A 26,345-nucleotide genomic window follows, 5' to 3' on the forward strand; every position below is an offset into this window, starting at 1 on the left:
TGAAATGTGTTCATCATAATTTTCATGTCTTTGGATAGAGAAACCAGCTTTTTCAGCTAGATTGCAAAACTGGTTTAAAGTATTCCCTCGGCGTGGGGCGAATACCATTGCTTTCCCCTAGAACGTTAAAAAGGAAATATACACATTTTAAACCTGGAAGGCAACCAAACATAACAGACATTGGTCAAAGCATTTAATTGCACTGTTCTCAGGTAGAAAACTCATTTGTCTTGAGACGTCCACACAGGATGGGCATCCACAGTGAGAATAATTTCAAGGACAGATATACATCAAATAAGAAAAAAAAAGTCATTTAAATGGTGAGTTGCTATGTTTTATCATTTTCAAACAATGCATGTAATAAACAATATGGAACTCAACACTGGTTTTCTGTACAATACATACCTCTCTTGGGTCCACTGGTTTAAACCATCAACTAGATTTTAGAATAATGGGTCCAGGGCAGTGCCACCCACCTTGTGACTCCTTAGCAGCTGCCAACACATCTGCAACACAGCTCCAGAGCATGTGGCCACAGATGCCTGTAAATGTTAGTTTACTGTGCCCTGGAAATTGAGTACCAAGAAATCCTCCACAGAGATAAGTAACCACAATCCATTTCAGTTCTGCCACCAGCCTTTTCTGTGACCATGATACCAGAGACAGAGCTACAGGATCTTGATTTCCAACTTCACTGAATCCTTCGTAAGGGTCATCATTATGGCAAAGCAGTTCCTCAAAGTTATTCAAGTGACTACTTTTTTTTTTTTTCAATAAATTTATTTATTTATTTATGGCTGCATTTGGGTCTTTGTTGCTGTGCGCGGGCTTTCTCTAGTTGCGGCGAGCGGGGGCTACTCTTCATTGCAGTGCGCGGGCTTCTCATTGTGGTGGCTTCTCTTTGTTGCGGAGCACACGCTCTAGGCACGTGGGCTTCAGTAGTTGTGGCACGCGGGCTCAGTAGTTGTGGCTCACGGGCTCTAGAGCGCAGGCTCAGTAGTTGTGGCCCACAGGTTTAGTTGCTCCGTGGCACGTGGGATCTTCCTGGACCAGGGCTCGAACCCGTGTCCCCTGCATTGGCAGGCGGATTCTTAACCACTGCACAACCACAGAAGTCCCCTCAAGTGATTACTTTTCAAAGGAAGTGGTAAAATGAGGGCAATCAAGCTTTTCTAAATAAACTGCACAACCTTATCAGATTGTTGTAGTGGGGAGACTGGGAGGACTTGAATAAAATATATACCGGATTTCAGAAGACTCTCTGACATGAAACTCTACAGCAACCATTTGCTAACTACTAGGTGCATGTGAGTTTTTCTTCTCCCTTTTAGATGTGCACAGAATGGCTAAACTTCAGAATCTTCTTTTTCCTTTTATTTGTTTAAAAGATGACTGTATGTGTCTGTTAATTTCAGGGTTATACTTCACCTCTATGAAATACCACTTCAGGTTTTGAGGGAATCATGAAAATATACCTTCGTTTCTTTTTTTTTTTAAATAAATTTATTTTATTTATTTATGGCTGTGTTGGGTCTTCATTGTGGTGCGTGTGCTTCTCATTGTGGTGCCTTCTCTTGTTGTGGAGCATGGCCTCTAGGTGCTCTGGCTTCAGTAGTTGTGGCTCATGGGCTCTAGAGCACAGGCTCAGTAGTTGTGACGCACGGACTTAGTTGCTCCGCAGCATGTGGGATCTTCCTGGACCAGGGCTTGAACCCGTGTCCCCTCCATTGGCAGGCAGATTCTTAACCACTGCGCCACCAGGGAAGTCCCTATCCCAGTTTCTTTTGAAAATTGGTTTACCATTCATACCTGCCAACTGTCTACTGAGCATCTGGGATGTAGCAGACACTGGGATAAGTGCTCTATATACATCCTCTCCTTTAGTCTTCAAACAACCCAACAAGGTAGAGATTTTCAGCTCCACTTTACAGAATGCTCAGAAAGGTTGAATCACTGGCCAAGATGACACACCAGTAAATGATTGGAAACTGACCTGACTCCAATGCCAATGCTCTTTCCACTACACGACATTGCCTTCTTATTAGTAATAGTGATGATAATAATAAATAATAAAAGCTACCACTTTGCTAGGTGCTTCACAAGCCTTCCCTTTAATCCCCTCAACAGTTTTCTCAACAACGTTGTACGGTAGACATTACATTTTACAGATGATTAAACATGCAGTGAAGGATTTGAAGAAGAAGGAACCGTGTGGCAGAAAGGGGTCTAGACTTAAAGGGGATCTCCACCATTAAACACGGTGTCACCTCAGGAAAATCAGGAAAAAAAAGTCATAGAACTGCTGAACTAGAAGGGACCTTGGAGATGACGTGAGTCCAATCTCCTCATTTTTTCAGATAAGAAACCCAAGTTATCTTAGCTGACCCACTGACTTTTCTCACCCATTAAGTGGGAAGAACAAAGCCTCCCTTGCCTTCCACCCCCGACCCCGAGCAAGTTGTGAGGGTAAAACGAGGTACTGAATGTGAAAATAATTTGAGAAACAAGTTTATATAGATGTAAGAAAGACTAGGAGCAACTACACCACCTAACAGTGCTATAAAAATTCTATCAACTCCCTCTCCTTCTCTCTTCCCCTCATTTAGCTGCAAGAAAATACACTGATACACTGTCCTGGACATCAAGTGTGTTTTCATACTGTGTTTACATAGACATGTATACACTCAGGCGCATAATTACAGCAGCACCAATCATGCCAGTAAACTTAAGGTTCTGTCAGCTTTTCCAATATTAATTGCTATTTTCAGGTGGTTTTCAAACTTAGCAGCAAAAATTCATTTTGATGTGAAACTAGATATAATACATGGTCTCAGCAGGGGAGCAGAAGTCTCCATAAAAAAAAAGAGGGAACACTAGTAGGTCATTCTAGTCTTTCTAAGAGCTGATTGCCATTCTGGACTTTTGAATAATGGAAGTCATTTTATTTTAAAGTCACCTGCAAAAATTGTCTTACCATTACAATCAAAGAGTTGATTTTTAACAGCTATTATCTAAATTATATATCATAATGTTTACAGGACTAAGGGGTTGTGGTTGGGTTGATGTTTGCATTCACAAAACACAGGCTGCCCTCACCCCAGCCCTTTGTTGGTTAGGGTGAGCTGTAAGGTGACTGCAATTGAGCTTGTGTCTCAGTTTACCTGTCCTTCTGTACCCACCGCACCTAAAACAGCCATCCTTCCCCATCCCTCCCCACCCACTCTCCCTGCTCTAGTTATGTCCTTAGCCCTCATCACCACTGGCACACATCATAACCTTGTTTGTTATTGCCCGTCTCCTCCGGCTAGAATGTATGCTCCATGACAATGGGATCTTCTAATGTTTCATTCACTGCATTTTCTCAGTGCCTAGCACAGAGTAGACGATCAATATTTGTTGAGAGAATAAACTAAATCCAGATATTGAATAATCTGAAAAACACAAGTCTCTGGGAATTCGAAGGCCACGTTCTATTGCTTATTCTTTAGAAAAGATTTTCTCCAAGAAGCTTTTACAGAGTCAGCGGCTATAATGGGATTTCAGAGGGCAGCTTTCTGTGCACAATACTGTCCCCACAAGAAACAGAAAGAGCGAGCAGTAGTTTTAATCCTTAATTACTCAGTTATGAGTTTCAAAATGTTTTCTTTTTCATTTCATTGAATGCAGACACCTTTCAGATGTGGATTAATATTTAGGAGGGACAATAGGACATCATCCATTCATTCAATAAGCATCCACTGAGCCCTACTCAGTGCCAGCATCTGCCCCATAATGAACGGTTTTAGAAGCCCCCCATATCCCCAGTGGAGCAGGACACTTTGTCTGCTACAGTCAGAGGAATACATCTTACAATTTAGGCTGCAAAAATCAAAACAAGAAAAAGAATATAGATTTCAAATTAGCCCATCACTTTAGAAAAATTATTTTCAATTTACCAAAGCACAACTTTCTAAGCATTCACAGTCACAGAATCATTTTAAACTCAGAATGAACACTCAATTGAATGTAAAATTTTGACTGATGAGCAGAAATTTGAGAGAATTCATTTATCCCTGGAGAGGAGAGAGGAGTAGTTCCACAAAACAACAATGATATTGTTTACATCGTAAGCTCAGTTGTTATTTTGCTAGACTAATCTATACTCATATATTAAAGGGTGTGCACGTCTGGAAAAAATAAGTCTTCTTCAGACTTATTTTATAAGGAATATGCTATGCCTTTTTCATTTCCAGGCAATAAACTATTAAATACCAATTACACGTTTAAGCTTGTGTTTATTTTCTAACCATTTCTTTACCTGGTTTCTGAGATGCTGCCTTTGTCTGCTTTCTCCCCTACATTTCCCTCAGTCTCTCAGTCCCCGACCCTGGCTTCTTTTTTTCCACCTGTCCTTTCATTGTCAGTAGTCCCCAGGGCTCTGCCTACTTTTTCTTCATGTTTTATACAGTTCTAGGCGATTGTACTGAAGTCCACAACTTCAGCTATCAATTATGCATCAAAAACTCCCAAGTACATAACTGCAGCATTCACCATTGTCCAGGGCCCACACCCAGATTTTCAGGTGCCTACTAGAGCTCTCCATGGGGATGTTCTCAAAGTACCTTTAACCCATTCTGTCTAAAATGGAACTCAATATCCTTGGCCCAAACCTCTACACTTCCCAGGGCACTACTCACCCACCCATCCAGCCAGCCAGCCATCCATCCACCCATCCCTCTCTCTCTCTGTCTCTGTCTCTCTCTCTCTCTCTCTCTCACACACACACACACAGCTGAATACCTATTAAGTATGCCAAACAATTCTATACCCTTCACCTTCAAAGTGAAACTGGAAACCAGGAAATCGTGACATTGCCTTTTAAAACCCTTGTACCTTATTCTATCCCCAAGGAGGCACTCCAGAAATGTTTGCTGAAGGAACCTGTCAGTGAACACCCATTCAGTTCCCTCTTCTCCGTCTTTAGGCTTTCACTAGCTCCTAACTGAACAATTCTAGGTAGAAGTTGGTCCACGGTAGACCCATGAAGAGCCTTGCTGCTTTCAAGCTCTTTCTTATTCCAAACCAGCTTTTATGCTGGCTGGAGTGATCTTTCTAGGACCCATACACTGCTCAAAAATGGCTCTCTATCTCCATTTCAATGGCTATCTATGACCCACATAGTAAAGTCCCATCTCTCCATCATCATGTTCTCAGCCTTTCCTAAAGTGGTACCCAAACTAACTCTTTAACTTCATCCCTCACCCCTCCCCAACCCTAACCCCAAACCACACAGACACTCTTACACTCCAACCAGAGCAAACTCCTGCAAACACAACATGCTTTTTCGTACTCTCCACCTGTGAGCACTGTTCCCTCCACCAGGGATGCTACTTTCTAGTCTCCTTCCTCTGAGGCTTAGAATGGCCTTCTTACTATTCAAGAACAAAGTTAAATACTGCTGCCTCTAGGGAACCCTTCCTCAGGCAGTTAGTGACTCTTCGTGCTGTATCCCTAGTACCTACCATATAGTATTATAATTCCAAGGAGCTTGTGCATTAATCTGCCCTGGTAAACAGTGAGATTCTCAAAGTGCTCATTATTCCTATTTATACCCCACAATCCCCAGCACAGTGTGAGGCTCAACAAATGTTTGTTGAATCAAGACAGAGTTCAAATCTCTGAGTATCTCACGTTCTATAGAAGGTGTAAATTAGAAAAAAATCACACAACAAATAAAAACAGCACCAGGCCCTATATGAACAGCTGGGCTGTTATAAGCCATTTTGCACTGTCCACTGTACTTCCATCTGTGTGTATGTTACATCTCCATGACCACATTATAAGTTCCTCAGGGGCAGAGACTCAGCACTGGATAAACACCTGGGTGGACTTCCAAGAAGAACTTCTAAGGGCTAGGCTCTTGTTCTGAGGGTCTTAAAAACCATCTGGGGACTCTCTATTCCTATACCTGGAGGGCCAGGTATGGTGGAACACAGCTTCTCCCCAAGAACAGAGGAGGATTTGTTGGGTCTCTGACCCAGCAAGCGGACAGGAACCAAGGGTCCTTCAGCACCATCTCAGTTCATGCCACTGAACCCACACTCACAAGGCACTTCCCTGAGATAAGCAAAAACAGAGGTTTGTACAGATGGGTGCAGAGATGCTAGATTTTTTAAAAGATGAGAAATATGTCAGTAAAAAGAAAGTGCCCTTCTAAAATGAGAGTCCATGATTTACTTTTATAGCACGGCTGGCATGTAGTCAGGACTCCAGGAATTTGGCAGTTACTTAGGGCAGCTTCTACAGAAGGTTAAATGAATTCCACAGTGATATTTTTGAATTCTTGCCAATGGTTAGCAGCTGTAACAAGCTGGAGATCTGTCCATATTGCATCCCCATCCATCTCCTCATGGTCCTCAGTAAACTCACACTAACTGGTTTGGCTCCCCCGCTTCCACCCAAAGCCATTTCAGAGGAATATTAGTAGATGCCATTTGTTGCTTGTCACTTCTGGACTGAAATTCAACTTGTAGGCTTGTGTGGCTGTATTTGAAATTACATCTGGGTCCTCTGATATCAGACATGGCTGATGGTCTTTAAGGAACACAGCGAGAGGGGGTTACCTGTCAGCAACAAGAAGCCACTCACCGGAGGGAAAGAGGTGGGGGAGGGGAGGGACGTGTTGTTTCTTGGAATGAGTAAAATGTGCTGATTTCATTCCTTTTTAAGATCTTTTCTTTTCCTCTTGTAAGTTTGCTAGAGAGTCCCTTGTAGCATTCTGGCAGGAGTCAGATGTTTTTACAGTGTCTCTCAACCAGTAAGTTGCGGAAAGTTTCCATCTGGGACAGGTAACAATCATTTCCTCCTGACATTTGGGGCTTCCTGTAATGACTTTCCAGGCATGGATGCCCGTTTGCCTGAGGAGCTAGGCTCGGCCCTGGGATCTGATATTGTTCCTGGTCAAGCCAGGAGCCCACCCTGGTGGCTAAGCTCTCTCTGAGGACCTGTGCCCACCTCATCCAAGACCCCCAATATAAAAGCTGAAAAGCAAGGGGAACCCTCCCCTCCCTCTGCTTTCTTTGCTTCTGGATCCTCTGACTCCAGACAGCAGAGCTGCCTTAGCTAGACACCAAGGAACCACACTCCCCAGTAATGGCAGAATCCATTTCTTCCCAAGCTTGACACCTGAACCTTTGTGTTGCAATGATTTCATTCTGGCCGCTTAGTATAATTTCTCTCACCTTAGTCGGTAGGGTTATCTGTACTAAAAAGTGTCATCTTCATCCAGGTAGACAATCCCCCGGACCTCTGCAGAGCCTGCAGCAGGTATGCAGGACAGGGGTGCAGGGAACTGCAGCAGGCCCAGTTATGTGTAGAAATCGTCCAAGTCCAGGTCGAGAAAAAAAATTTTCCCCTCCTGCCAACCATTTCTCTGATAACAGTTTTTGTGAAGAGCCCCCTACGTTCTATACTCAGCACAGCTGGAAAGTCTCTCTAGTTCTTCAAGGTAATAAGAGCGAACACATATTCATTCAGAGTCAATCATGTGCTAAAGCTTTCCAATGCACTGGCTTGTTTACTCCCCATTTTACAGACGAGAAACTGAGGCTCGGAGGGATGAATCCAGTAAGTGGCTAGATAGTAAGAACGACTTAAGTTTTGTATGCAGGTATTTCTGACTCCACCCACTGATACTTTGCCTTCAGAGACTGGGCCCTCCTATGAATTCGAAGCATTTGGCCAAAGTGCAGTTTTTGCTGAGCACCCTGAGAACTTGTTTTGTCTCCATTGAGTCTGCTGAGCCCTGAATTACCAAGAACTCAGGATCCACCAGTGCACCTGCCCAGGTTGTTTCTCTGTGGGCCTCCTAAGACACCTTTAGCCTCTGGGCCACAAAACCATGGAGGAGTGGTCTAGGCTCAAGAAAACATTACAGCATCTCAAATTGTAATAGACTAAAACCTTTAGTGTTATCTTAGTCTCGGACTGGGACTTCCACATACAGACACTCATCAGGGGGAGGTCCTTCGGAAGCAGGACAGCAGCCCTGAGAGCTAAGAAGGAGAAGAGTGCGGTTATCTGCTGGGTGCCCCCGAGCCCTGGGAACCCTTCCAGCCCGCTGGCATGGGATACAGAGCTGCTGCTCTTCCCTGCTGAGTCCAGGTGACCCTTCCTGGGTCCATCTGGGTGGAGGCCCAGCGAGTGCAAAGGCCCTGCCTCCCCACACCTCCCAATGGGGATGGGATCCCTGGGTGGGAACTTCAGTGTGTCCATGTGCCATCCACAACTGGGATTCCCCTCTTAGAGTGGACCCCTGACTCCTTAGACTAGAACACCCAGCAGTCCGAGCAGGGCTGCAGGACAGGAGGGGCCTAAGCGGGGTCCCCTCCTCTCATTTCTAATGCTGCATTTTGATGTGGGCCCCTCTGATTTGGCCTCCCCACTCCTCACAGAGCATGAGTAAGTACTGCCCACTCTAGGGCCCTGCCACATCCTTCTCCGAGTTACGGGTGAGTACCAGCTGTCAGTGGGAGCACTGCCGTCCTCGGAGGAGGCCGCTGTGTGGAGCCACACTTCAGACGAGGGGGAGCGTCGTTCAGAGTTTAACAGAGGGTGCAGGAGAGCTGCTAGACGTTCCAGTTCAATCTCCATTTAGATCTATTCATAGCTTGGGCAGTTTTCTATTGGAAATCGTTCTCATGATTTACAATAGATCCTACGTAAATCATGCAAATCTGCTGCAAAATGGAGTATTTGTCACAAATAGGCTTTGTAGGGGTGTTGGTGATGAGTGAAGTACTGTTTGTGCACTGTGAGATCCAGGAGTCCTTGAAATCGTGTTGACGTACGATAGGATTCCTAGAAGCCTTTACATCCAAGAATCTCCGTCCCCTCTCTGAAAATCCTGATCTTGCAAATGCTCGTGAGAACCACCCAAGGCTAATGGGGGGATGAAGAGGCCCCCAATTCCTTCTGCCCTCAACTTGGGCTGCTCGCTCAACCACGACAGCTGCCATTAATAGCTTGGTGCATGCCCCTTCCTTGCCTCCAGACCTACTACCCACCTCACAGAGGGAATTGAGAAGGCCAATTTAATTTAATTGATTACCACTTACAAAGCTGTGGTTACTCCTCTGAGAGGTCTATTTAAAGTTTCTGAGGTATATAGAGATAACAAAATAAAAAGCAACAGTGTAAGGCAAAAGATGATTATCAAATTGCTCTGGGAACCTTCAATGTGAAAAAGATACAAAAGAAAGATTGAAAGGTATTAGTCTATAAGTCTCACTGAGGTCAGAAGACTAGAGCAAACCTTCTTTTTTAAAAGAAGAGATAAAACTTTAGAAAATACTTCACACACACATACACACTATCGTCCTTTCTCAGATAAATGTGAGTTCCTGTCTTAGACTACTTTAACATTGTTAACCTATTTTAAATTCCTATGGCACAGCAAGAGTCTTACACAGTTATAAGATTTTTTTTTTAATGCATGAGCTTTAAACTTGTTTTCTTACTTTAAATAGATGTATATTAACTCTCCGTTTAGGCGCAGGACCTCCTAGCATAGTATAACAGCCCAAAAAAATAAGAGTGGATAAAAACTCTGTAATTTACTCACAGGCATAAATGGATATATAAATGTAAAAATGTGCACAATATTTTACGCCATGCTTGGCTTTATTGTGACCTAATGTTTATAATATGTAAATAATGGCTTCCTTTTAAAGCAAAGAACAGATTAATATACAGATTCATCTGAAGCCCCTTTATTTAATATAAACAGAAATAAAAAGAAAAATGTTCTTTTGCAATAAATAACCAATGACAAAGGTAACCATTGAAGGGATTTAAAATGACAGAAGTCAACAGAAAACTTTCAATATCATACTTCTACTTTAATATGAAGATATTGTTATCAAAGGAAAAGACTCAAGAAATTCTTTGATAAAAATAATCTCACACTATCTTTGAAGTGGTTTCATTTATTTTACTACCCACTGTGTTCCTTATCAGAAGGCCAAGGGTAAGAAGTTCCCTAGTTATGATTAGGAAAGAATCTGATAGATCAGAAGACCCTATTGAAGTTGGACATAATAAGTATTAAAGTATTACATGACATTAATCCTGCCATTCCATTACTCTCTCCATCTTTGTGCACAGACTAATTATTCTGAAGCCAGTGTTCAGGAGAAAACAGAAACATACTTACCCTGGGCTGGAGTAATCTCTTTATTGCATCAACAAGGCTGGCTCTGTACTGGTCCAGAAACAGGCTGACATTGAGAAGAGAGCAGAATCCAGATTAAACTGGGTTTTCAAGTCTAATGATACTAATGGAGATCAAGACTAATTACACATGTGTACTCAACACTAAAAAAGAGAAATGTTTCCTTCCATCCAAGTGTCTCACTGGAATAAAAAAAAGATACTGTGGTCAGTGTTATCCAACCAAAGTCAAGTCATCAACATGCGATGGGCCACGATTCAACACGACTGGCCATGTGTTAGTGTGAAAGGGACAATTTCTAAGCTGCTGTTTGGGGAAATCATCTGGTGGAGATGAAGCTCTCCCAACACTTGTCTGTAGACCTGTGCCCTCTGCCCACCGAGGGTGCTGTGAGGCCACCCTCCAAAAACAAACCACCAGCCCTATTACACACCAACCACAAAACAGCTCTCAGGTGGGGATGGTTTTTAGTGACTAGCAACAGCACTGAGGTTAGAGCCAACAAGTGACCTAGGAGTAAACAAAGACCAGCTTTAGGCAGTGTGTCCCAGAAACCGTGGCAACTCTGGATTTCCCCCCTTGATCTCCATGTTGATTTTTTTCCAGTTCATGTGATTTTTCATTTTTCTTTTCTGGTTTGAGAATTTCTCTTGTTGCTCTGTCACCTCTTTGGCTGGATCAGGCTGACCCTGTCTTCACCAGGCCTTATCCTGGAAGTTTAGGACAGAGTTTCCTTATCCAGGACTTGCAGGCTAGAACACTGGGTGGCCTTATGCATCAGCTATCCCATGAGGGGCCTAAGCAAAGCCTCTACTCCCGTTTCAAATGCTGTAGTTTGGTGTGGGTCCCTCTGATTTGGCCTCCCACTCCCCAAATAGCATGGCTAATTACCACCTACTCTGGGGCCCTGCGTCATCCTCCTCCGAGCTAAGGATGAGTATCAGCTGTCAGTAGGAGCGCTGCTGGTGGAGCCACACTTCAGACAAGGGGAGAGCATAGTTCAGGGTTTCCTAGGCTCTGGCTCTGACCTTTCTGCTATGTGACCTTGGGCAAGTCACTTCATCTGAGGCCTCAGTTTTCCTGTCAATAAGGGTCCACCTCTGTGGCTGCGGTGGGCATCAAATGAATGATATATGTTGGTTGATGAATATTTGTTGATGACCTGCTGTATACTAGGGGCTGTTTCAGGCCTTGGAGATAAGCTGTGAATAAGACGAAGTTCCCATCCTCAAGGAGCTTCCAGTCTGTATTCATTTCTGCATCACTAGGTCTGGCCCAGCATATACACAGAGAGGGTGCTCAATGAACAGCTACTTACTGCCCAACTGGCAGATCAACACAGTCTTTGAAATGGAGGAGCTTACGTAGGGTGGGTTTCAATGACTCTAAAACAGGCCGTACACACTCCTTCACTGGTCTTGCTAGGGAGGAATCAGCATTTAGGTAGGATGTTTCACCAAGCCAGGTTCTCTCCTAAGTCTCTCACTTAAGAGGAGTGGGGAGAGCAGCTTATAAGACATTTCCAAGAAGTCAGTGCTTGGGTTTCACCATGACATGCTTAGTGGAAGTTTCTTCTATAAAGTTCTGCTTTGAGCAATGGAAAAAGAATCCTCTTAAGGTGAGCTAGAAATGATCTCTAGAATGGGAAACTATCCATCAGGATAATCAGGATAACCAGATTATTACCCATGGGAAAATATCTTATTGTTCCAGAAAACTGTGCACTTAAATCTTAGAGCACAGAATGTGTCTAATTCGAATGCTACAAAAATTTGCCTTTTAGTCATATTCATCAGTGGTTAATAACCAGTAAGGATGGATAAGAAAGGAATCGAATTGTATTTAAGTGTTTTGAAAATTTCTCTTCAGGACTATATACCTTATTGTTTAGTGAGGTAATACTATCTTAAATGTTAATAATTAAGCATTTTATTTTATTTTTTTTAAAGAAGACTACCACTGTGAGAAAATACCTCTGTCAGTTACTTGGGTCCACAGGAGACCTGGCTGGTTGGGATACATAGCACCAAGCAAAAGACATTCTCAGTTTATACCTGTGCATCCTAAGAGCCGGTAAGATTGTTAGAGATAAATAATCAACAGCTTAAAAGCTGAGCTTAAAACATAACCTTATGAGGGGAGGGGGAAATAAATTAGGAGTTTGGGATTAACATATACACACTGCTACATTAAAAAACAGATAAACAATAAGGACCTACTATATAGCATAGGGAACTACACTCAACATCTTATAATAACCTATAATGGAAAAGAATCTGAAAAAGAATATATATATATATATATATATGTATATATAAATAACTGAATCACTTTGCTGTACCCTCAAAACTAACACAACATTGTAAATTAACTATACTTGAATAAAAAAAGCATAACCTAATATAGTACTATTTCTACTTAATGTTGGCAATGGTGACAAAAATATTAACCTCACAGCTCACTAGAAAATGCAGCTTAACACACAGCACACATTCAAAACACAGTTATTTGAAAGCTAATGCTGTCTACTCCATCACTGCAAGTCAAATTTCCCAAAAGTAATTTCTGTAGTTCTCTAATAGGTCTTTATTCCAAGCAAGCTCACCTTTCTACTTAGCTCTGGTGCAGAATTTATAACGCTTAGTAGGATACATCCTATCAGCAATTTCAACGTGCTTTAGTGGGAGTGATATACAATCTCCTGAAAATTCACCCCTTAAATAAGTCCTAATGGGCTCAGAGAACAGCAGCAGCTTAAGTGGATCTATTAAAAAAGGCTGAGTGGGTCAGTGATTGGGATGAAGATACCATTTCAACTCTCCAGTTACTGATCAGAATACATCGACAGTCGGTCTAGTTTGGCCATCAAACACACACACACACACACACACACACACACACACCCCTCTATATAATTCACTTGTGGAGTCAATGCTTGCTTTGTTCCACTGATCTGAATCACAGATTATACGACAAAGGAAAGGTGCCAGGCCATTTTCATCACCTCCCTTAGAATCAGTCAGGATTTTCTGCAGAGCACAGAGATGCTCCAGCTCCTCTCATAGGGAAATTAATTAGTGCAGAGAACAAGGAGACATTTCTGTCAGCATCCACAGAGAGGAAGACCTCTATGTAATTTTCACGGTGAAATATGCTCAGTTAAATTCACTGTTTTAAATTTAACTTTCAGCAGACCGAATGGCCTCTATCGGTCTTTAGCAACTGATTGCTGGGGGAGCCGTATTCTGATCTCGCTTGGTGCCACCCCTTAAGTGTGAGATCTTTGACAATCTGTCTGTCTTCTCCGGGACTGAGTTTCCTCAGGTGTGAGGTAAGAGGGCTGACCACATTTGCGTTAAAGATCTTTTCAGGTGGAAAGGTCTGTGAGTTGTGATTTAGAACTACCTATGATCACAGCATCTGGAAGAAAACAAAGAAATCCTAGAGCCTGTTTTGAGAAAAAAAATTTTTTCTTCACAAAACCCAAACTTTTTTCATCATTTAAAGTAAACATGATAGAAAATAAAAACAATCCACTGTATATAGTTAGTATAAAAATGCTGGGAGAGCAAGTGAAGTGATGTACCTTCCCCATTTCTTCCCAAAGCCTCAGGCTGGAGGCATACAGATGAGGTGCTCACCGTCCTGCAGACCTAGCCCCATGTGTCTGGCTAGGGGTGGCGTTTCAGACTTGCTTTCCAAGCCTTTAGAGAATCCAAATGTGCAGAATCTTTTTTTTTTTTTTTAATTTACAGGATCATTTTTATTTTTGCAGAGCTACAGTAAACTGGAAGGCCATCAAACACTGAATGGAAGTGTTCACTGGATAAAAAGCATCTTACTACCAGACTCTCAGAATATTGTGATTGAACAGGAGTCTGGAAAGGCAGGTTTAAAATTAACAATCACTCGCTATTCTAAACTCAGCAAGGACCGGGCTGGATTGCATTCCAGCAGAAAGGAACTCGTATATTAAATTCAACATTAAACAAGTCAACCAAGGAATTTAATAGGAGGGGTTTTTTTCTACACCTGTGGTTAAATATTCTAATATTTTGATATTTGTCAACAGCATCCATTTGCAGGTATGACTGTACCTTGAGTCTTCCTTCTGTTTATTTCAAAGTGGACATTTTACAAGTTACTTAGGAACTGTTGAACCATGAAACTATATTTCATTGTCAAAAATGCTGAATGGAGAAATAACGACTAGCTTTCAGTGTGCCTCTTTATTTTATAATCTAGTTGAGCTACTAAATTTAGATGTGAACTAAGAGACTGTCTCTTCTGGGAAATGAGTTATTTCCCCCATTGCCTACAGGTTTATGAATGTTTGAATGTAAATATATGAATATCTGAATGATTTAACAACATAAACATATCGCTGCTCGTTGTAATCATGTGCATTTTACTTGAACCACAATGTGGGTTTGGAATAGGTTTGTGAATAGAGCTTGTTTTCATGTAAATGGGATCAAGCAGTACCACTGGTTAGCTATTCAGGGAAGCAGACAATGCCACCCTTGCTGGAAATGCTTCAGTAAGAATTTAATCCATGTACCTAATATTTGAACTCCAACTCTTGCTTCATATTCCTGTGGCCTAATCCAGATCTCATTGACTGACAAGGACTCAAGGATGGTGTGAGACTTAACGTGATCTATTTATGTGTGGCACCTATTTCTGGCACTGACTATTTCAGGTTTCATCTTGGAGGTAGTGTCTAAAGAGAGCTTTCTTTTCCTCCTCTGTGACATTCTTTAAAAAAAAAAATAGCAGCATGGTCTGCCTGCCTGCCTGCCTGCCCCTAGAAGCAGCATCCGTGCAATAACTCTGACACAGAAACATCAATCCTACAGGACATAAAGAACACATGGAATCCTGGGCTTCCCTGCTATATGCACAACATGTACATTATGAACATCGTTGTACTTTCTAAGTTTCTGAACAGCTTACCCATCCCTGTGAATATGAAGACAGAACATTACCAAAACATTTCTTTTGGAAATAGTATCAGCATCACAGTGAGAGTAGCTTAATGTTTCACATTTACAAATGGGAAATTATAAACAGGCTGACATTCTGGCACTGACAACACTGGAGGAAAAGAAAACTTAACAATTCATGCATAGAAAAGCCATTTATAAAATGAAACTTGGTGTATTTAGTTCATTTGAATACATAAATTCTCAATAGCGACTAGATGTGTATTTATGTATATGGTACGTGTGTGTGTACGTATAACATTGTATTATTATGTTATGTATTTGTAATGAAAGCCTTAACTGAATATGCATTATGTATATCAGTTGTACAGGATCCTGTTGTTGGCTAGGGAAAAAAGACTATTTTTCAAACATGTTGTGTGGCTATTTTTAACCTAACAGAGAACATTAATCAGAAAAGAGCTTAAATCTGACTTCCTCTGCTTCCCTGGTACAAATAGGATGACATGGTGTGAGTGTCATAACACAAGGTATGACAAAGCCAGGCTGTTTTGATATTTGTGCAAAGGACAAAATTAACTTTAAATCTCTTGGCCAGACCTGACTTCCCCACATAATCAGAGCCCATCCATGTGCGACCCTCGTCTAAACCTCCAAGAAGATTCTACCCTTCTTCCCTCTTTCCGCTGCTCTCTGATCTGACTTTCATGCTTAATCTGATCTAATCCTGCCAGCATTATCTTCATCTGTGCAATGAAACCTGGAGAATCCTTTCTCATATTTGGTGAGGGACAGCATTTCCTAAATTACTTGCTCAAATCATATGGTGAGGTTTTAGCTCCTTATTTTTGATTAGATGAAGGCTGTAATATTGAGACACAATATCAATGACTAGTCAAAAATCTGCTTCTCTCTTTTTTTGGAAAAAGGTTTTCTGAAATTGGGTGCAGAGAGACTAAAATGGCCATGAAAAACTAGAATATCTCAACTAAGAATAGAAGAAAATATTTGTTTCCTTGACAAGTATTTTTCAGAAGAAAACAGAAAGCAAGTCTAATTTCATTGACTTAGGTAGAAAGTTACCCACTGAAAATCTTATTAAATAATAATTTTAAATAAAGACTTCCTGAAAACTTCACTGCATTCATTCAACTCTCGCACAAGGAAAGTGTTCTCTGGGTTATGGATCTTGTGTTTGGGTTTATCAATATAACAGAAATTCTTTAGAATCTGAACTTGTGTTTTCAAATCCATAGTGTCATTTTAAAAATCATGATAAAACTACAAATAAGATCTTACTCTTAACAGGAAAAATACTTGTGAATTGTCAATGTTTCTCATATTATTATTCAACACACAAAGAAAATACATAAGATGAGTTGAAATCATTATTAAGGTTTGATACATATTTATCCTGTAACTTAGGATCAGATTTCCATTAACAATAAGTAGACTGGGCTAAAAGAGAAGACAAACTATCTAATGTAAATTATTTTTAAAAGGCAGGCATCTGACAGAGATTTTACTATTATTATTTGCATAACAATAAAATGTAATTTTATAATTCTTGTTTTATGTATAATTAAATATCATAATTGAAGGCATTGAAAATATTAGATAGCAAACATACATTTTAAGAAAAGCTATTTCCCTAAAGATATTTCACAGATATGTTTATACGCTGGAGTGTATATGTGTGCAAACACACATACATATATATATGTTCCCTTATATCAATAGTCAGATCTCTCCTAAGAAGTAAGCTAATTGAGCTGTTTTGTTGATAAACTCCTTTTTCTCCAGACTATTCCTCTCCGAGCCATAATTATTTGCAATTTGCCTAAGTCGTCCATTTACTGATACGTCAAGCATGAAACAGAGGCAATTCCAGAAAATGGAAATGCTTCTCAAAATCAATCTTTGGGAAATAATGTGGTAGAAGTTACTGTGTGATAGAAGACTACCTTATAACTGTCACATGGAGATGAATGTTAATTTGTTGAGGTTAAGGCAGCTTTGTGCCTCATTTGTTGACTTTGCTTTGCCGTCAGCAAAGCAGCACAGCCCAATTACTCCAGCAAAGCTATATTTTCTAACGGGAGTTTTATGATTTTTATGTACTTACCAGTCAGCACACATAACAATGTCAAAATGTCCTTCCAGTTGAGAGACATCTGTCTCATTATCCCATCGTAAAACGCTTGAGAAGAAAAAGATTTTAAAAATTATACTTAGGTTTTTTTTTTAACTTTTGATTTTGAGCTATTAACATTATTTTTTGTGGCACTTGAAATTATTTAAAAGGTATATACAAATTATTTCAAAAGGCATAATAAAAAAAACTAGGAATGTAACTGTCTGTGCCATATTTTATTTAGTCTTCAGATCTAGAAGAAGAGGAAGAATTCTCTATTCAAATACAATAGTTAAGCTTTTGCTAGTTCTTATAGTTTTGTGTAGACAAACTAGGGAAAAATATCTTATCTTGACCATAGTCATTAGAATGAGTCTAGACTCTCAACATCAATGAAGTACATACTGAAATCAAAGTATTCCCCATCTACTGGAATACAACCTTATAAAAACAAATGATGTGAAACTTAGTGCCTGGCATGTCGGTTGCATTTCTTATTAATGTGATGAGTACTTTGGCAAGATGGAAGAAAAGAATACCAACTTTCATTTGGTTGTTGTGAGTTTTCAGGCACATTTTAAAATTCACCTGTCCTGATACTTAGTGTCCAAAAGAGGATCAGGTTTTAAACCTCATATTAATAACAATAATTAATAACATGTATTTGAAAATTCTAGTTATGCTTATGATGCCAACCAGAGATTTTAAGTTACTTTCAATGAATAACTGTGATAATTAGCATTTTACCATATTAAAGTATTTTAATGACTCCTCTCTCCACCACATCAACTGGGATTTGCAGTATTACTTTTCAAAGTAAAATTCTACTCCTATTATCTATTTTGATTATTATTTAAAACTAAACTGAGTGAGCATAGCCTACTCTGTCCAGCTTTATTTGCTTATCTTGGTGGGTTCTTTATTTCTTCTATATCTTCTCTGGGTGAAAAGTCGTATGTTTGAATATAAAAATAAGTCCCAAAGTTCTTTTCATATACATTAATATATATCCATGCTAGCGACTTTCTTAAGGTAGAAAAGATTAAACACATCACCACAAAAATACCTATACAGACTGAACATCGGTTGTTTATTCACTCATTCGACTCATCCTTAGTGAGTACCTACTATGTGTCAGGCCCTGTGATGTGCCACAGGCCATGCTTCACAGAGGCAGCTTGGCCTACATAAAGCCATAATTCTGACGCCATGCCCTATGTGTTATGTAAGCATATAGACTCAGAACTCCAGGGAGGGCTTTCCAGAACAAGTGGATGACTTCTCTGTTCACAGGTCCAGTGAAACATGGAGGAGCTTTATAAATTAACTGTAGCGTTGTTGTACTTTCCCAGGCCCGTTGGAGAGCCAAGAAATGGAGGAAACCAGGACACCCCTAAGAGATTAATGCTGCTTTGTCTTTGGATTGATTCCTCAAATACTCCATGCACCTGGGGAGAGTGGGAAACAACCAACACCAACTTTTCTGGAAACGCCAAGGCTTCCAGTGCAGCTGGGACTCAGGCTCAGTGGGAGAGCAGGCCTGTTCAGCCCTCATCAGAGACCTAAGAGTCTTAGAGAGTTTCCACATGAGCAAGATGGTTTAAAATATAGATCTATGCTAGACCTTTTCAGATCATAAAAGTAACATCTCCACTGCACAGATTTTGGGAAAAAAAGAAAAGGATTAAAACTACTCATCATTTTATCATTCATGAACCATTATTTAGAAGAGGCTTCTAATACATGTGTAACGACTAAAGCACAAGAACAGAAAGTGCAGGAAATCCTGTGGTGATATTGGATATTGGATTCCTGAGGTGCTTCAGCCTCTCGGTTCAACAAAGACCAACCAGAAAGACGGGTCTAGACAGCAATGGGTTGTGGGTTAGCACAGCAGATGTAACAAGTCATGATTTTAAAAGAAATGGAAATGCTCATCTTAGCCACGTGGACCACAGCACATTCCCAAAAGGCATTTTTCCCCAGTTTTTATGAGGCTTACGGCTATGCTGTCCCCATAACGGTAAGCAGGTGACAAAGAGGGAGGGGTGTATGGACAGAGTCTAGCTTTGGCATGACAGACATACCTAAGTTCAAATATTGGTTCCTTCCCTTACTAGCTATGTGAACTTGGGCAATTATTTCACCTCTCTGAGTCTGTTGTCTCATCTGTAAAATGGAGATAGCAACGGCCACCTTCGTGAACAATCTAAGGGAGCCATTCACACTGTATTCTGAGTTCTGTTGTTTACATGGCAAACAATGAGAATAGTGCCCCCCAGAGTGGTGGAATCAGGTGGCTTCTATCTCGGAAGGCTAGAGATGACGGTGACTTCAATATTCGAGAAACTAGTCCTTCCAACTTCTCTCCTCCGATGGTCTTGCCCTCCACCCTCCTCAGACACTCACATGACAGTCATGCACACTAGAGCAGTGCTTCAGCTGTGGGGCAGGACCAGATTTTTTGTTGTTGTTTATAGCCCATCTGTTGTAGACCGTTACTTTTGTAAAATACAACAGCAAATGAATAGACAAATGAGATTTAAAAAGCAAAGACATTCTGAATACAAGTCCACTTATCATAGGCTTGGAGGTCACAGTAGTGTTTCTAAACACTTCCTTCCATTTCTGAGCTCACCTCATTGCAGCTCAGTAACGCACAGTTCACACACTGGCACCAGTCCACGGCCTCTTCATTAAGCAGCCCGGCTCTCAGTCCTCATCTTTACCAATAACTGCAACCCTGACCCACTCTCTGACAGCCCCTCTATCTTTCACAGCTCACCCCTTATAGAAGGGACTCTCATTCGAACCATTCTTCCATCCTACTGGCCTACAATCTGCTCATTCTCTCAGCACGTCACTGCTCCTCTTCCCTAACATTTGTCTTCCCTCCTTGCCCATTGTAGGCCCCATAGCCAACCATCTTAACTATTCCCTCGCACACACCCTTCGCTCCTTCGTCCCTTTCTCATGTCCTCATATTTGTTAAATCCAGCTCTCCGCCTGCTCCAAGACCTGAATGTGGCTGGAGAAAGCACACAAGCATCCTGACTGGCTTTGCTTAAAACGCATGACCATGAACCACAAGTGGATTCTTGATGTCTGGCAGTTATTCTTTCATTTCCCTTGTCCATTTACTCTTCTGGTCTCCTAGCTCATTATTTTGTACCACCTTCACTCTTTTCAAAATTCTAACACTTCCTCCCTCAGCCTTACTTTCAACCAATGACCTTGCTTCCTACTTTACTGTCAAAACTGCAGTAATAAGATGAGAACTTCCACAAATTCCCACCACCACACTTACACTCCTAACAGCATCTGTACCTACATACTCTGTTTCCTGCCTATTATCATGGACGAATTAGTCATACTCCTATCTAAAGTCAGTACCTTACACGTACTGTCAGTACACAGTACTTTAAAGTCCTCTTATACACAGGAGCCATCCCCTTTTGTCTGTTCTATGGCACAGCTCTAGCAATTCTTCCTTCTCTAGCCTATATTATCAGTTCTTTCCTCTCTACTGGATTATTTCCATCAGTATTCAAACATTCAAGCAGCTATTTTTCCTTCTTAAAATATCCTCTCTTTGCTCTATCCTCCCTTCTGGTTAATGCTCCATTTCCTCATTCCTCCTCTGCAGCAAAACTCCATGAAAAAGTTGTTTAAAATCTATTTTCAAATTCTCTCCTCCCAATCAGGCTTTTGTCCCCACTGTTCCACCAAAAATGCTCTTGTCAAACTTTCCAAAGGTCTCCACATTGCTAAATTCAGCTCAGTTTTTAGTCTTCATCTTATCTGACCTACCAGCCTGCACCTCTCCCATGAGCTCCAGATTCATATATCCAACTTTTTATTTTAATATTTCCACTTGGATGTCTAATAGACGTCTCAAACTTAATATCTCTAATATTGAATTCCTCATCATCTTTCCCCAAATTCATATCATTAACTGTTTTTCTCATCTTGTTAATTCTATCTTTCCAGTTGCTCAGGCCAAAAACCTTGCCTATATCCTTGACTCCTAATTTTTTTTACACCCCACATTGAATATGCCAGGAAATGCAGTTAGTTCTACTTTTGAAATATGTCAAAATCCATCTTTTCTCTATCTCCAATGCTCCTACCCTGGTCTAAAATACCATCATCTCTCATCTGAATTATTGTATAGTCTCCTAATTGGTCTCCCTGCTATAACCCTACAATTTCTGCTCAAGGGAGTAGCCAGAGTGATCCTTCTAAAATGGACATCAAATCGTGAGCCTTCTTTATTTACTACCTTGTAATGGCTCCTCTCTTCACTCAGAGTAAAAGCCAAAAAGTCTTTACAATGACCTATAAGACCCTGTGCAATCCAGTTACCATTCTGACCTCATCTCCCATTCCTCTCCCCCTTGCTCTCGCAACACTGATGATCTCCTTATGATTTCTTGAATACACCAGTCATACACTTCTGCTTTAGGGCCTTTAAATTGGCTGCTTCCTCTGTGTGAATGCTCTTCTTCCAGATACCCCTATGGCTTGTTCCCTTACCTCCTTCAAGTTTGCTTGAGTATTTTACCTTCTCAGAGCTGCCTACCCTGACCATTCTACTTAAAACTGCAATCATTCCTTTCCACTCCAGTACTCCTGAACCCCCTTAACCTGCTCTTTATTTTTCTATAGCAATTATTACCATTTAATATGCTATATAAATAAATTATTAATTTTTAAAATTCTCTTTCTCCAGTAGAAGCACACTAGGGACAGAGATTTCTAAAATCTGTTTTGTACCATGATGTATTTCCACTACCTAGAACAGTCCCTGTCACATAATAGCTGCTCAATAAATATGTCATTTGAATGAATTGTGTATGGATATACCTAGCAGAGAGCCTGGCACACAGAAAGCACTAAAGAAACAGAGGTCCCTACATTAAGTTGTTCTCTGAATAGAATGTGTAGATTAGGTAGATATGAAGGCCAAAGATGTTTAATAAGATGTTAGAAAAAAATAATAATAAAATAAAATAAAAGATTTCCTTTTTTTAAACATCTTTATTAGAGTATAATTGCTTTACAATGGTGTGTTAGTTTCTGCTGTATAGCAAAGTGAATCAGCTATACGTATACATATATCCCTATATCCTCTCCCTCTTGTGTCTCCCTCCCACCCTCCCTCTCCCACCCCTCTAGGTGAACACAAAACACCGAGCTGGTCTCCCTGTGCTATGTGGCTGCTTCCCACTAGCTATCTGTTTTACATTTGGTAGTGTATATATGTCCATGCCACTCTCTCACTTCGTCCCAGCTTACCCTTCCCCCTCCCCACATCCTCAAGTCCATTCTCTAGTAGGTCTGTGTCTTTATTCCCATCTTACCCCTAGGTTCTTCATGACCTTTTTTTTTTTTTCTTAGATTCCATATATATGTGTTAGCATACGGTATTTGTTTTTCTCTTTCTGACTTACTTCACTGTGTATGACAGACTCTGGGTCCATCCACCTCACTACAAATAACTCAATTTCGTTTCTTTTTATGGCTGAGCAATATTCCATTCTATATATGTGCCACATCTTCTTTATCCATTCATCTGTCAATGGACACTTAGGTTGCTTCCATGTCCTGGCTATTGTAAATAAAGCTGCAATGAACATTGCAGTACATGCATCTTCTTGAATTATGGTTTTCTCAGGGTATATGCTCAGTAGTGGGATTGCTGTGTTGTATGGTAGTTCTATATTTAGTTTTTTAAGGAACCTCCATACTCTTCTCCATAGTGGCTATATCAGTTTACATCCCCACCAACAGTGCAAGAGGGTTCCCTTTTCTCCACACCCTCTCCAGCATTTATTGTTTGTAGATTTTTTGATGATGGCTATTCTGACTGGTGTGAGGTGATACCTCATCATAGTTTTGATTTGCATTTCTCTAATAATTAGAGATGTTGAGAATCCTTTCATGTGTTTGTTGGCAATCTATATCTTCTTTGGAGAACTGTCTCTGTAGGTCTTCCACCCATTTTTTGATTGGGTTGGGTTTTTTTTTGATATTGAACTGCATGAGTTGCTTGTATATTTTGGAGATTAATCCTTTGTCAGTTGCTTTGTTTGTAAATACTTTCTCCCATTCTGAGGGTTGTCTTTTCGTATTGTTTACGGTTCCCTTTTCTGTGCAAAAGCTTTTAAGTTTCATTAGGTCCCATTTGTTTATTTTTGTTTTTATTTCCATTTCTCTAGGAGGTGGGTCAAAAAGGATCTTGCTGTGATTTACGTCATAGAGTGTTCTGCCTATGTTTCCCTCTAAGAGTTTTATAGTGTTTGGCATTACATTTAGGTCTTTAATCCATTTTGAGTTTATTTTTGTGTATGGTGTTAGGGAGTGTTCTAATTTCATTCTTCTACATGTAGCTGTCCAGTTTTCCAAGCACCACTTATTGAAGAGGCTGTCTTTTCTCCATTGTATATTCTTGCCTCCTTTATCAAAGATAAGGTGACCATATGTGCATGGCTTTATCTCTGGGCTTTCTATCCTGTTCCATTGATCTATATTTCTGTTTTTCTGCAAGTACCATACTGTCTTGATTACTGTAGTTTTGTAGTATAGTCTGAAATCATGGAGCCTGATTCCTCCAGCTCCGGTTTCTTTCTCAAGATTGCTTTGGCTATTAGGGGTGTTTTGTGTTTCCATATAAATTGTGAAATTTTTGGTTCTAGTTCTGTGAAAAATGCCATTGGTAGTTTGATAGGGATTGCACTGAATGTGTTGATTGCTTTGGGTAGTATAGTCATTGTCACAATGTTGCTTCTTCCAATCCAAGAACATGGTATATCTCTCCATCTGTTTGTATCATCTTTAACTTCTTTCATCGGTGTCTTATAGTTTTCTGCATACAGGTCTTTTGTCTCCTTAGGTAGGTTTATTCCTAGGTATTTTATTCTTTTTGTTGCAATGGTAAATGGGAGAGTTTCCTTAATTTCTCTTTCAGATTTTTCATCATTAGTGTATAGGAATGCAAGAAATTTCTGTGCATTAATTTTGTATCCTGCTACCTTACCAAATTCATTGATTAGCTCTAGTAGTTTTCTGGTAGCCTCTTTAGGATTCTCTATGTATAGTATCATGTCATCTGCAAACAGTGACAGTTTTACTTCTTCTTTTCCAATTTGGATTCCTTTTATTTCTTTTTCTTCTCTGATTGCTGTGGCTAAAACTTCCAAAACTATGTTGAATAATAGTGGTGAGAGTGGGCAACCTTGTCTTGTTCCTGATCTTAGTGGAAATGGTTTCAGTTTTTCACCATTGAGAAGGATGTTGGCTGTGGGTTTGTCATATATGGCCTTTATTGTGTTGAGGTAAGTTCCCTCTATGCCTACTTTCTGGAGAGTTTTTATCATAAACGGGTGTTGAATTTTGTCAAAAGCTTTTTCTGCATCTATTGAGATGATCATATGGTTTTTCTCCTTCAGTTTGTTAATATTGTTTATCACATTGATTGATTTGCGTATATTGAAGAATCCTTGCATTCCTGGGATAAACCCCACTTGATCATGGTGTATGATCCTTTAATGTGTTGTTGGATTCTGTTTGCTAGTATTTTGTTGAGGATTTTTGCATCTATGTTCATCAGTGATATTGGTCTGTAATTTTCTTTTTTTGTGACATCTTTGTCTGGTTTTGGTATCAGGGTGATGGTGGCCTCGTAGAATGGGTTTGGGCGTGTTCCTCCCTCTGCTATATTTTGGAAGAGTTTGAGAAGGATAGGTATTAGCTCTTCTCTAAATGTCTGATAGAATTCGCCTGTGAAGCCATCTCGTCCTGGGCTTTTTTTTGCTGGAAGATTTTTAATCACAGTTTCGATTTCAGTGCATGTGATTGGTCTGTTTATATTTTCTATTTCTTCCTGGTTCAGTCTCTGAAGGTTGTGCTTTTCTAAGAATTTGTCCATTTCTTCCAGGTTGTCCATTTTATTGGCATATAGTTACTTGTAGTAATCTCTCATGATCCTTTGTATTTCTACAGTGCCAGTTGTTACTTCTCCTTTTTCATTTCTAATTCTATTGATTTGAGTCTTCTCCCTTTCTTTCGTGATGAGTCTGGCTAATGGTTTATCAATTTTGTTTATCTTCTCAAAGAACCAGCTTTTAGTTTTATTGATTTTGCTATCGTTTCCTTCATTTCTTTTTCATTTATTTCTGATCTGATCTTTATGCTTTCTTTCCTTCTGCTAACTTTGGGTTTTTTTGTTCTTTCTCTAATTGCTTTAGGTGTAAGGTTAGGTTTATTTGAGATTTTTCTTGTTTCTTGAGGTAGGATCGTATTGCTATAAACTTCCCTCTTAGAACTGCTTTCGTTGCATCCCATAGGTTTTGGGTCATCATGTTTTCATTGTCATTTGTTTCAGGTATTTTTTTTATCTCCTCTTTGATTTCTTCATTGATCTCTTGGTTATTTAATAGTGTATTGTTTAGCCTCCATGTGTTTGTATTTTTTACAGCTTTTTTCCTGTAATTGATATCTAGTCTCATAGCATTGTGGTCGGAAAAGATACTTGATACAATTTCAATTTTCTTAAATTTACCAAGCGTTGATTTGTGACCCAAGATATGATCTATCCTGGAGAATGTTCCATGAGCATTTGAGAAGAAAGTGTATTCTTTTGTTTTTGGATGGAATGTCCTATAAATATCAATTAAGTCCATCTTGTTTAATGTATCATTTAAACCTTGTGTTTCCTTATTTATTTTCATTTTGGATGATCTGTCCATTGGTGAAAGTGGGGTATTAAAGTCCTCTACTATTATTGTGTTACTGTCGATTTCCCCTTTTAAGAGGTTAGCATTTCCCTTATGTATTGCAGTGCTCCTCTTTTGGGTGCATAAATACTTACAATTGTTATATTTTCTTCTTGGATTGATCCCTTGATCATTATGTAGTGTCCTTCTTTGTCTCTTGTAATAGTCTTTATTTTAAATGCTATTTTGTCTGATATGAGAATTGCTACTCCAGCTTTCTTTTGATTTCCATTTGCATGAGATATCTTTTTCCATCCCCTTACTTTCAGTCTGTATGT

General features: G+C 40.0%; 1 protein-coding gene across 4 annotated transcripts in view; it reads right to left on the reverse strand.

Annotated features, from left to right (window-relative positions):
* The window catches only part of CAMKMT (calmodulin-lysine N-methyltransferase), a 408,891-nt gene that overhangs the window by 10,607 nt on the left and 371,939 nt on the right, over positions 1-26,345 (reverse strand). For 3 of the 4 annotated variants that reach the window (XR_014235126.1, XM_082358315.1, XM_082358316.1), the window contains 3 exons: positions 17,282-17,356; positions 10,193-10,256; positions 1-117 (listed from right to left, as the gene is read on the reverse strand). The exon at positions 1-117 is cut by the window's left edge and continues 15 nt beyond it. Coding sequence is in view for 3 of the 4 variants with exons in the window: in XM_082358315.1 (XP_082214441.1) it covers positions 1-117; positions 10,193-10,256; positions 17,282-17,356 (256 nt within the window). In the remaining variant the exon portion in view is untranslated. The remainder of the gene's footprint in view (positions 118-10,192; positions 10,257-17,281; positions 17,357-26,345) is intronic. The other variant, XM_082358317.1, reaches the window with a different exon arrangement.

Source organism: Balaenoptera borealis (assembly GCF_965194805.1).
Source record: "Balaenoptera borealis genome assembly, chromosome: 15".
NCBI classification, from domain to species: Eukaryota; Metazoa; Chordata; class Mammalia; order Artiodactyla; family Balaenopteridae; genus Balaenoptera; species Balaenoptera borealis.